At 33.9% G+C, this 13,088-nt stretch overlaps 1 protein-coding gene across 1 annotated transcript; it reads left to right on the top strand.

The window, feature by feature from the left end:
• The first annotated feature begins 3,601 nt into the window (after positions 1-3,601).
• Positions 3,602-4,516, top strand: LOC105985054 (vomeronasal type-1 receptor 90-like). The gene has a single exon (XM_013015467.1). It carries the CDS (start codon positions 3,602-3,604, stop codon positions 4,514-4,516), a length of 915 nt encoding a protein of 304 aa, XP_012870921.1.
• The last annotated feature ends 8,572 nt before the right edge of the window (positions 4,517-13,088 follow it).

The raw sequence follows: 13,088 nt of genomic DNA on the forward strand, positions 1-13,088 counted from the left end.
GTGGTAATTCATAATAACTTCTTTATGTTCCATTGATAGATTATCTTAATGTCATTCCATGAGCAATCTTGTGTAATTTTTATTTATATTCATTTTATGGCTAAGGGTGTTTAACATTTGTTAATGTAAATATTAGCCATTTGTGTTTTTTCTTCTGACTTCTCTCTGTCCAGTTTGCTTACCCAATTGTTTAACATATGTTATCTTTATTAAATTCAGGTATGTTCTATCAAATCCTAGTTTCTTCAGTTTTCATTATGAAACAATGTTGAATTCTGTGAAAGGCTTTTTCTGTATGGATTGAGATGAACATTTGCTTTTTTTGTTCTAAGATCTATTTATGTGATCCTTTATATTTAATAATTTCTGTACTTTGCTCATACATACTTACTTACATCTGAGGGATGACATCAATTGAACATTTTATACAACATTTTTATATTCTCTTAAGCTTTATTAACAGATTTTTACTGAGAATATTTTTACTGAGAATATTTGTTTCAATGTTCACCATAGAAACTGATCTATAGTTCTTTTCTTTTTTAATGTCTGCCTGTTTGGGGATTTGGTGTAATATTTGCTTCATAGATTGAGTTCACTGATATTCCTTCTTTTACTATTTTATGTAAGCATTTGAAAAGTATTAGTATTAGTATTTCTTTGAAGTGAACACAACTAACCCTAAGCTTTTTTTTTAAGAGAGAAACTTTACTAATTCTTTAATCTCCTTGCTTTTTACAACACTGTTGAAATTGTTAATTTTGTCATAGTTCAATTTTGGCCACTCCTATCCATACAGAAATATATCTATTTCTTCTAGATTTTCCAGTTTATTTGAGTATATTTTAAAGGAATTACCTCATGATTTTTTGGAATCTATGCTATTTACTGTGTCATTTTCTTCCTCATCTCTAATTTCATTGATTTGAATCTCTTCTATCCTTTTATATCTATGGGATTATCATCCATATTTTTTTTCAAAGAACCACCTTTTGTTTCAGTGATTACTTCATTGTTCTTTTACTCTCAATTTCATTCATTTCTGCCCTAATTTTTCCTATTTATCTCCATCTACTTGTTTTAGCTTTGGTTTAGCACTATAAGATTATTTATTTGATCACTTAGTGTTATTTTGAGCGTGTCCTAGGTTTTGCTGTTGTTTTTAATACAAGCCTTCCTAACAATGAACTATTCTCTTAACTCTGATTTTGCTGTACATAAATGAGGATTTGTGGTAGGATTGGTGGGATGCCTTTTTATTTTCATTGGTTTCCAGGAACTTTTAAATATCTCCTCCTTAAATGTCTCCCACCTGACATTCAACAATGTGTTATCAACTTTCATGTTCATTAAAATCATACTTTCATTATCTTTAACCAGTTTCATAAGAGGTACCATTCAACATCATCCTTTATTATGCTCTCTTATCGTTCCCAAACTTTTCTTAATTTTCACAGGATAAGCATTGAATACTTTGACTTCATCCATACCCCTTGTTCTCTTTATTTATCTTACTCCTTCTTCTTGACCTCACTGCACACGCACACACATTTCATGTGCAACTTTTCTGGTATTGATTTTGTTAGTCTGTGAGTTAGCTCTTCTAAACCATTCATCATTTGAATTCTCCCCTGCAAATATCATTCTTTGATAAACACATACATATCATTTCATACAACCTTGTATTTACTTGTACATTTATAAGTTGGTTGTAGTTTATATGATAGAAAGCATACCTTCTTGTCTCTCTGGGCCTGACTTATGTTACTTAAAACACTCTCCATGTTTTAAAAAATATTTTCTGCAATGTCTTTTGCTGTTGAGTTCTAGTTTAATTCTTTATGAAAATGAGTTAAAATACAGGATTTTTCATGTTTCTTTCATTGCTAATGAAGTTCTATATTCTAGGGTATAATCTCTTCGGGAGAGAGTTTCATGGGTTACTGGAAAGAATTTGTGCTCTTCAGATGCCAGGTAAATCTCTGCAGCAGTTCATTGTATCTATGAGGTAATTTCGGTTTATGGATCATTTCCTTTTATTAATATGATTTAAATTCATTTATCTCTTGAAGTCAGTTTTATCTGATTTATCTTGAAGTCAGTTTTATCAGAGAGAAGTATGGCCACTCCTGACAACTTTCATGGTCATTTATTTGTAAGGTACTTTTCCACCCTTTCAGCCTTAGACTATGCTTGCTTTTGTTTCTTGTAAGGAACAAATGATTAGATCTTGTTATTTTGTGTTGTTTGATGCAAGATGTTGTTCTGGGTCTTATGATTAGAGAGTTGGGTTCACTGGCAGAAATTTTACTGAGAGCTTTTTTTATTATGATGGTGTTCAATTATTTTCCCTGCTTTATTTCCCATCTTTTTTTTAAATTGGATTCCTTTTGTGTGTCACAAAAGGTTTTAATGTCTCCTCTTCTGAAAGACAGAGATATATGAAGCAATGTTGATATCCTTATTGTTCTTGTATTTTCTATATGTGTAATTATGCATAAACTTCTATCCATTTCTACTTTCTGTCCATAGCTTTAGTTGAGAGAAATGACTAAGTGGGTCTGTTCCCTCTCAGAGGCTTTACATCAAAGAGGGGCCACAAAGTTTAAGGTGCTGACTTATGGACTAGTTGCTGGTATTTCTATTGTTTTGCTTAAGGTTGCTTGAATGTCAGGTGTGACACAGCTGCATCTGTCTATTTGGAGACTCTGTTGGACTTTTTCCTTTTTCCTTTGAAATTATTGTTATTGTTGTTTCTAAGCAGTTTAAAAAGGGATTATAATTGTATCAGTCAGATTATGAGTACAATCTTCTTGGTTATTGACACTTGTCTTGGTCATTGTTGTTCGCCCTTTCTGTTTCCAATCCTAAAACTCCTTTATCTCCACTATTTAAGGTTGCATATCTTGGGAGTTAATCCCAATATGGTCTAGGTTTCTGGGGTCCCCCATCATTTTCTACAGTAGGACCCATATCTGCCACCCTGAGTATCTGAACAGACCCGGTGGCTGTTCATTTCCTGTGAATATTCACAAACTTGCCCTTACAGGCCATGCTGTGTTACTCTTATTTGTGGTTCTCCTTTCCTTGCCATTCCTCTGACATCAATGCTTTAAATTAACTATATTCCATATTCTGGCTGGCTTTTTTTTTGGTCAGTTGTGGGCTTGAACTCTGGGCTTGGGCACTGTCCCTCAGCAAGCACTCTGCCACTTGACCCACAAAACCACTTCCATTTTTCTGAGTGGTTTATTGGAGATAAGAATGTCATGGCCTTTCCTACCCTGGCTGGCTTTGAACCATGATCCTCAGATCTCAGCCACCTGAGTAGCTAGGATTACAGGTGTGAGCCTCAAGCCCACAAACATCCAGCAATATTCCATGTTCTGTAACAAATTCTATTATAAATTGTCCTGCGTACTGCCAATCTCTCATTTTATCTTCTCTCTTGTCTCCCAATGAAGCTCTTAAAAATGATAATTCCTTATTACTCCAAGGACACAGGAGAAATCCAGATACAGTCTCAGTGCCAGTTCTTCTACGAAGTTGAGCCTTCTCTCCCTGGAGGGCACACCAACTCCACCTCCAAGGCCTTAGGGTCATGAAGATGAATGCTGTTTCCATCCATATTATCATTCAGCAATTGTTTTTATTCCAAACCAGCACTGGGATCTCTGCCAACATCTTCCTTCTTTTCTTACAGCTTTTCACATTTCTCCAAGATTTCAGAGTTAAACCCACTGACATAATCAGCTGTCATTTGGCCCTTGTCCATATGGTAATGCTCCTCATTGCACTGTGTCTTTCTTCTCCAGACATTTTTGAATCATTGAAATTGCAGAGTGACTTCAAATGCAAAGTGTTGATTTATATTCACAGAGTGACTAGGGCTATTTCCATCAGTACCACCTGCCTCCTGAGTGTGTTCCAGGCCATTACTATCAGCCCCAGAACCCCCTGCTTAGTGAGATTGAAACATAAATTTACAAACTATGTTATCTGCATAGTCATTTTTTTCTGGTCCTATAATTTATCTTTTGGTAGTATCCTCATCTTCCATACTGTAGTATATTCTAACACAAGCCAGCAGAATCTAATAAATATCAATGAACAGTGTTCAATAGCTCCTATCAACCCCATCATCAAGGGACTAATTTTCATTCTGACATTGTTCAGAGATATCTTCCTGGTAGGACTTATGCTGCTGTCCAGTGCATACATGGTGATTCTGTTGTTCAGACATCAGAGACAGTCAAAGCACCTCCACAGCACCAGGCTGAACCCAAGAGTCTCCCCAGAGCAAAGGGCCACAAAGACCATTCTGTTGATGGTGAGTTTCTTTGTGATCATATACTGGGCAGACATCATCATCATCATCATCTCCTTATTATGGAAATATGACCGAGTTCTGTTTGGTGTCCAGAAACTTGTGCTCAATTTCTATGCCACTGTTTGTCCTATAGTACAAACCACTTCCCATAAAATTATTAAAGCTACTGTGTACAATATACAATGAATTTGTGCTATCAAGTAAAAATATCATTTTAAAAGTAAATAAGTTATCTGCTGCCCATTAAATTAATCAAAAAGTTAAACATGATTTTATTCTTTGATTTAAAATAAAATGTATAGGTGTAAATTAGGTTGTTAGGTTATCTATTTGATTATTATTAGCTCTTTTGGTTCACCATGATTTGATTTCCTCAGATATTTTATCCTTTCACTTTCATTTTATTTTAATACAGACAAATATTTTTGAAAATATTGAGGAGCTTTTTTAGATATCAATACATATTTTACTTATCCAAATCTTTGATATGCATTAGACAGAGGGTATTCCTTGGTGACCTTACTCCACTGCCCTTCTAGGTTCTAGAATTTATCTGGGGGTTTAGATTACAGGAATGCACATTTTCCTACATGTATGAAATTAGGGATTCGTTCTCACTGCTATGCATAAATTTACTTCTAGCATGTCGAAGTTTCCTACAGATGTTCTTTTATAGAACACGGGAGAATGGGTCTTATTGAAATCTTAGAATATGTGCATCCAGAAAAACAATTTCATCTTCTTGGCATTGTGCCATAGGAAGTTACTAAATTCTCAGTGGAATTGAATTTTTCAAGCCATCAAGCTATCATGTATGAGTTAGACTTTTTTTCTCAAAACAACAAGCAAGCAAATAAACTAATGTCTGGTCTGCTATAAGCTGACCACCAAACATTATGGGGATAGGAACTAAACCATATTAGAATTCTATGACCCAAGTACTCAAAAAGTTTTCTGATCTCAAAGTCTAGACACTGAGTTTTCCCAATGGATTTATGAATTTCAAATCCACCTCAAGTGGCTTCATATAAATTGGTTTACTAAAACCAAGGAAAATTGAATAAAGAAAACTAAATATGCAGAAACATGTTCAAAAAAGGGCAAGCAGACATGGCACACAAATATAAGGAGCAAAGTTGACTACAGCACTTATATTCAATTCTATTGATTGTGTACAAAGTGAACTACATAAAAAAGATTCATTGACTTATGGATTTGAAACCTCTTTGTAAAACTACTTAATAATAATATATTACAAATGACTCCTACCTTCTCAACATACTTGATAGATAATTTGCCACTCCTGTCTTAGTTTTCTATTTACCTATGCTGTACTGTGCATTGTCTAAAAACTAAACCATTTGCTTTGTGACCATGTAAATAAATTGAATGATTAAGATTTTTTTCCATTTTTTTTGGTTTTTCCTTCCTGATTGTTGGATTTTGCTATATTTTACTGGTAGGTTCCTTCTCATGGAATAATGATCTATTTGATATGTCTATCACTGACGGTTATTTCTGATATTTAATATAACTCTTAGTAAAATTTGTTAGAAAATTATCTGTTGAGCTAGAGACATGGCTCATGTGGTAGAGAACTTGCCCAGAAATTGGGAGGCTTTGAGTTCAAACCCTAGTACCATAAAAGGATAAACATTATCTGATGATCTTATCTAATTCTTTGTCTAAACATAGTCCATGCTTTGCTCTTCTCCATATCACCTCTAGTCAAACTTGACTTTGTATTCAGAGTCAAGACTCATGGAAATTTCACAGAAAGAATGGAAAACAGATGACTAAGTTTTCTGTATGTAATGCTAACTTTTAATTACTAATTCAACAAAATATTTACCAATAGTCAATTACAACACATAAAAACAACCCAGTGTTCAAACCACTAACGTCATGAAAACAGAAAAACTGGTCTTTGATTAGACAGCTCTTGTTATATGTCTGTCCATCTTCAAAATGAATGTCTATCTTCATGGTCTATTTCAAGCACATCACACTGGAGTCTGGTTTCAAACCTTACAAATTTCTTACAGAAGCATCAGAACTTTAAAACTCAGCAAATAACTGGAAAATTATGTTGCCATCGGATACAAAATGATTGGTTATAAATACATAAATTTCCCTCAGGCAAAATTGTATTAGCCTAGTTTCAGGTAAAATAAGAAGGTGATATCTTTTAGGATAACTAACTATTCCATGTAGTGTCATCTAACTTATTGTCTAAGTTTCTATTTAATACCTCAGACTAAAAAACCAATGTCTTAAAGTTTGCCCTACATTCTTGTTGAGTTTTACTACATACTCCTAGTCAGGTTGAATTAGATATCCAAAACTTTTTACCACGGGGTTTGAACTGGGCCCTGTCCCTGAGCTCGTTTACTCAAGGATAGCATTCTACCAGTTTGAGGCACAGCTCCACTTCGGGTCTCCTGGTCATTCACTGAAGACGAAATTCTCAAGGACTTTCTTGTCTGGACTGGCTGTGAACCCCATCCTCAGATCTCATCTTCCTGAGGATTTCAAATATTCATATGCATATTAGATGAGAAGAAATGCAAAGAATGCTATTTTAGCATAATATTTTGTGTAAATTGGTCTATTTATATATTTTAGAACCATATACAATTAGAATAAATACCATTTAAAATCAGTTTTCTTAATTTCTGGGTTCTAAATAAAAAGGTTAATAAAAAATACCCATATTATATACTCATGTTAAATAAATTTAAGAAAGTGACTCAATATATAAAACACAAATTGGATTGAGTGCTAATTTCAGTGACATTTCACAATAAATTCAAAGAATAACATCGAAATTTTCCAGCAAAAATCTTCCTTAGTATCATTTGTTTAATATTACTTTCCCCATGGTATCTTTTCTCTGTTTGACTTTGAAACTGTGGAAGATGAGATTCAGAAATGATGGAACAATGGTATAAAATACAGAAAGGATGATGTCTTCAATCATTTCAGAGTCTATTCAGGGTCTCAGATACACAATGGCACCAGAAGTAAGAAACACAGGCACCACAACAATGTGAGGAACACAAGCTGGAAAAGTGTTTCCTTATTCTTCTTTCACTGGGAATTTCAACACATTAAAAAAAAATATGAGACCATAGTGTTTGACAGTGAACGAGACTGCACTATAGCTACCAGCATCACTATGTTTAGTGCAGCTTTATTTACCATAGCTAAGATATTGAACCAATCCAGATGTCCCTCACTAGATGAATGGATCAAGAAAATATGGAATAGATACACAATGGAATACTATGCCTCCATCAGAAAGAATGACATTGCCCCATTTGTTAGGAAATGGAAAGTCTTGGATAAAATTTTATTAAGTGAAGTAAGCCAGGCCCAAAAAAATACAGGTCTCATTGTTTCCCTTATTTGCAATAACTAGTATATTTCTGAAACAAGCAGAAATGGTCAGATAAGTTGATGTTAGGTGAAATGAACACCAAGATAAGGATTCAAATGTTCTTTTTTTCTTTCTTGTGATTGTTTCTAACATATTTACAAGATGATTTCTTTGTTGCTTTGTACGTTCTTGCCCCAGGGAATAATCCCTGCTTTCACTGTATATGATGTTGGTATAATTTGTGGAGGGGAAGGGAAAAAACAAATTGTTTAAATAGGGATACAGGTTGACCCATTGCAACAATGAGATGTACAAGAAGTTAGATCAAAAAATGAACTTTACAACTTTGTCCCTGGGTGGGTGTTCAGAAGGAGGGGGAGGAAGCTGGAGGGGGAGGCCGTGGGAGGGGGGCGTAGGGGGAGAGATGGAAAGGGATGGGAAGGGGAACAAAGGAGGTGGCAACAATGTTTTATAAGAAATGCACTCATTATCTTACCCATGTAATTGTAACCCCATGTAATTGTACGGCATTTTCACAATTAAAAAAAAAGCAGCCACCAACTATTCCAACGATATGAACAAAAACATACAGTTCATTGCTTGAAGTGTCTCAGCAGGTCAATTTAAGCAAAAAGGATATATCACAGAAGAACTGAGGGATTATGTTGAACTGACAGAAGTCAACCTTAATGTATTGCCAGTGTGCACAGCTATAAAGAGAAGATCACTGAGGGGGAAGCCAGTGTGGTCTGGACACGAACTACACTGTTGGGTCATGATGACAGGGTAATAAAAGGGGCTGACAACTGGCCACAGAGTGGCCATAATGCTAAGGAAAAGAATTTCCACAAAAGCATTCATGAGTAACTAGAATTCCCAGTGTGAGCCGCTGGTGCCTGGATAGCTCATTAATTTTGCAATGGTTTGGTAATGAATATTACAATAATCAATGTATAAACATTCCCCTTACGGTTGTAAATATTGGCTCACTCAGCAATAGGCAGGAGGGTATGTAGCCAAATAAATGTAAATATATGTGTATGGGATTATCACTGCATCATTTATACATAATTATATCCATTATTATATTACACATATATTACATATGATTTATATGTACACACATATTTATACGTACACACATATATATTTATGTGTACATATATAATTTATATGGTATAATATATACCATAAACTCTAATAATATATAAGACATATACAAATATATTACAGAGATATATTTAAATATATGTATATTTTTATATATAATATAACTTATAAAATTACAATAATGCTGCCTTTATACATGTATATTAAATATATCTGTTTATCATTCTGTCCATCTTACTTTATGATGTATATATTTATAAATCTGTATGCTACCTTTCCTCTTTATATTATATATAAACACAAGCTTGTACAAATAGGCATATATACATACATATAGAAAATCATATTTCTAAAGAATATTATAATCAAAATACTTTAACACAACAGTTAAATATTAAATTAACCAACAATACTAAAAATAAGCATTTTTAAGGACCCAGTAATATATTTCTCCTAAACAAAATAATGGCCAATATGTTTATAAAAACATGCTTCAGGATACCAATCAGAAGTAAATTGAAATGAGAAACACTGGAAGTGTCAACTCCTACAAGTCAGAATGAATAGCTATAATTAGAATCAACTGAGATTTGGAGAATGAGATTCCTTTACAACCCTGATGCAGAAGCTGGTGCAACTGCAATGATCATAATGGAATTTCCCCAAAACTACTATCTGGCACTGCCCAAGGCCCAGAAACATCACTGCTGATGTTGTATCCAAAGTAACTAAATGAAGGATCTCAGTAACCTCCATGATTTTCTGTTCCTAGCTGGAGTACTAAAAGTAACCAAGGTATAATGGAATCTATGTGTCAATCAACAGATGAACAAATAAAGAAAATTTAATATATTTGAACAGTTGGAGGTAATGCAACCTTAAAGAAATCCTCCTATTTAAAACTCAGTATGTTTTATTACATTTACTATAAATGATACATAAAACATAAAGAAATGTTCATAATGAGTGATGAGAAGGGAACTGCAAAGAAGGACAAATACTGTGCAATATTCCTCACAGAGACAAAGCTGGTTGTTGGGAGGTGGGCACAGGATGCATTCATCTAAGGACACTGAATTTCAGTAGCAGGACAGAACAGGACAGAAATAATTGCTTTAGAGCTGCTATACATAAAAAAATAGCTTAGACTCTATATTATACACTAATATTGGCTAAAATATAGATCTTATTTTTATTACAAATGCAAGATAATATCGTGAGAGGGAATTGGTGAATGTGATTGCTACATGAATAGATGAGATTTGGGCCATAAATCTGTGCTAATAACTTATCTTAAACTCATCAGTCTGTACACAGTCAATAGTTCTTGATTTGTGCGTAATTATGTGTAGGCTATTAAAGCAGTATATAATAATAAGCAAAAAGCTAAATGATACATTAATGTCTGGAAGGTAGCAAAATTTAACACAAGCATAAGCTTTCCTGAGGGCAAAACACCTACTATATGTTTTACTACTGTTTCCCAATAGATTTTTTATACTTAGCATAAACATAACTAATCAACACATTTCTTATGTTACCAAATTTTACTTGATAGATTATCAATCTTCTCTTGTTTTATTTTCACTTATTAATCAATCTCATCATAAATGCTCAATAATGGAAGATCTAAGCATAGTTATATTTAGGAGTAGAAAAATATGCAAATAAATGGTCAAATAAAATCTTAATTTTTGCTTCAGATAATTTCCTCAAATGTAAAAACTGCATGGTCATTGTTTGAACTTCAATTTTAAAAATTATGGATAAACATACAAGTTTAATATTATGTGCTAAACAAAGTCACTTTCAATGACAATTTCACTGTTCAAAGCAAAGTTTAGGTTGGAAAAATACAGGCCACAGAAAGAAGAATTAGAACATTCCTAAATATTGAATGGGGCTAACTTATTGATTTCTTCTGTGAGTCACTAACTTACATGTGTTAAGTGTAATTTTGAAATCAGTGAAAATAAGATAAGAACAGAATAATCAACTACGATATAGTTTATTAGCAGAGATTTGAGTTACCTACACTTCCTGACATAACTTGGTGGCCCTTGAGATTATCGGATAAAATACTCAAGTAACCTTTGTGATTGCTCTTTCCTTAAATGTATTAACTATTACTTACTGCTTAGAATTTTACCAATAATTTAAACTTTGTTACCTTACCCTTTACGTCTTCTCTTGCCTTTGTGTCCCAGCAGTCCGCCTTTCACTAATGTATATGTGTGTATAATAAATCATGTTTATAGTATATATATTTCATATGTGAGCAAAAACAAGCACTACTTGACTTTTAAGAACTGCTTTATTTCATTTAATACACTAATCTCCAGCTCTATTTTTTTTTTGCAAATACAAGTTTCAATGGTATTTATGGTGGAAAACAGTCTGTTACATAGGCATATTAAGGTTTCCTTTCACATTTATTTGTTGAAGGGCACAGAGTCTTATTCTATTATATATATATATATATAGATATAGATATTATATAGATATATAAAAATATATATATAATGCTGCAATGAAAATGAGCTGGCAGGTACATATGCTACTTACATTCCTTTATATGCACCCACAGGAGTTTTATGGAAATGTCTTGCGATAAACATCACAGAATAATTACAAAGTGTAATATTAAAGTTCTCCTGCAAAAATCCTTAGTATTATTTTCTTAATATTATTTTCCTGAAATCTTGTTATATCTGTTTGTTTCTTAGACTATAGATGATAGGATTCAAAAATGGTGGAATAATGGTATAACATACAGGCAGAATAATGCCCTGAATTCAGTCTAAAAAACTACAAATACTTACAGAAATTAAATGAATATAAATAATCTATGTAGTCATCTCAGTCAGTTAGGAAACAAAAAGAAGTAAAATATTGGCCTAAGGCAGCACTGGAAAAGCAACATGTTCTCTGAAGAAGGGCTAGAGCAAAAAGGAGTGGATTTACACCCTCAAATGCTTAAAATGTAAGAACCTCTGAATTCAAGCATAGTACTGAAAAACAGCCAATTTTGGGGGTGGAGAAGCACAAAATCCTAAAGCATTTAAAATGTAGCAAGTCAGTAGTTATAGCAATTTTATGGTGGTAAAAGCCAGCAGTTAAACAGGATTTAGCTGGATGTAATGGAAAACATCTGTAAACTCAGAACCTGGAGAGCCAGAGGCAGGAACACATCTCAATTTGAGGCTACTGTCTTCTGGCTCCATGTGTGTGCCAGATAAGGGTTATGGTATAGCATTCCTACCTTCAATAACCACAGGGACATATAACCAGATAAGAAAATGCACAGCACTGCTGTGAAGAAACACTCTACTATAAACCCTAGATGCCCCACAGTAGATGAATACATCAAGAAAATGTGGCATATACACACAATGAGTTCCAGGCTTCCATCAGAAAGAATGGCATTACCTCATTCATAAGGAAATGGACAAATGTGGAAAAATTAGGTCAAGAAAGCCAAACCCTAAGAAACACAGTCTCCATGGCTTCCCTCATATGTACGAATTAGTGTATATCTAGGATAGTTCTAGCAGAGGATCACAGTAGCTCTACAGGTATGTACATTTTAACATATAAGATGATGCTACAAAGTTACAGTAATCAAAATAGCTTGGAACTGGCAGAAGAACAGACCTCAGGACCAATGGAATAGAATTGAAAGCCCAGAAATGAACCCACAGACCTATACCTATCTAATTTCAATAAGGGAGCTAAAAAAAATAAAATGGAAGAAAGACAGCCTCTTCAGTAAATGGTGCTGGCAAAACTGGTTAATCACTTGTAGAAAACTAAAGCCAGAACCGGTTATATCACCCTGCACCAGAATCAACTGCAAATGGATCAAAGACCTTGCAATAAAGCAGACACTCTGAAAACATTACAGGAAGGAATAGGAGAAACCCTAGGTCTCCTTGGCACAGGCGGAAATATTCTTAATAGAAACCCAGGAACACAACAAATCAAAGAAAGGTTGGACAAATGGGATTGCATGAAATTGCAGAGCTTCTGCATGGCAAAGGACATAGCTAGCAAGATCTATAGAAAGCCCACAGATTGGGAGAAGATCTTTACTAGCCATACAACAGACAAGGGTCTCATATCTAAAATATACTTGGAACTCACAAAATTAAACCCCCCAACAACAAATCCACAAAGAAACAACTGCCCAATAAATAAGTGGGCTAAAGCCTTAAAGAGAAACTTCTCTGAAGAAGAAAGAAGGATGGCCAATAGACACATGAAGAAATG

This window comes from Dipodomys ordii, unplaced genomic scaffold (assembly GCF_000151885.1).
Source record: "Dipodomys ordii isolate 6190 unplaced genomic scaffold, Dord_2.0 Scaffold27, whole genome shotgun sequence".
NCBI lineage: Eukaryota > Metazoa > Chordata > Mammalia > Rodentia > Heteromyidae > Dipodomys > Dipodomys ordii.

What these genes read in the sequence shown, in the direction of transcription:
- LOC105985054 (XM_013015467.1), top strand. Translation starts at nt 3,602, where the DNA reads ATGAAGATGAATGCTGTTTCCATCCATATTATCATTCAGCAATTGTTT.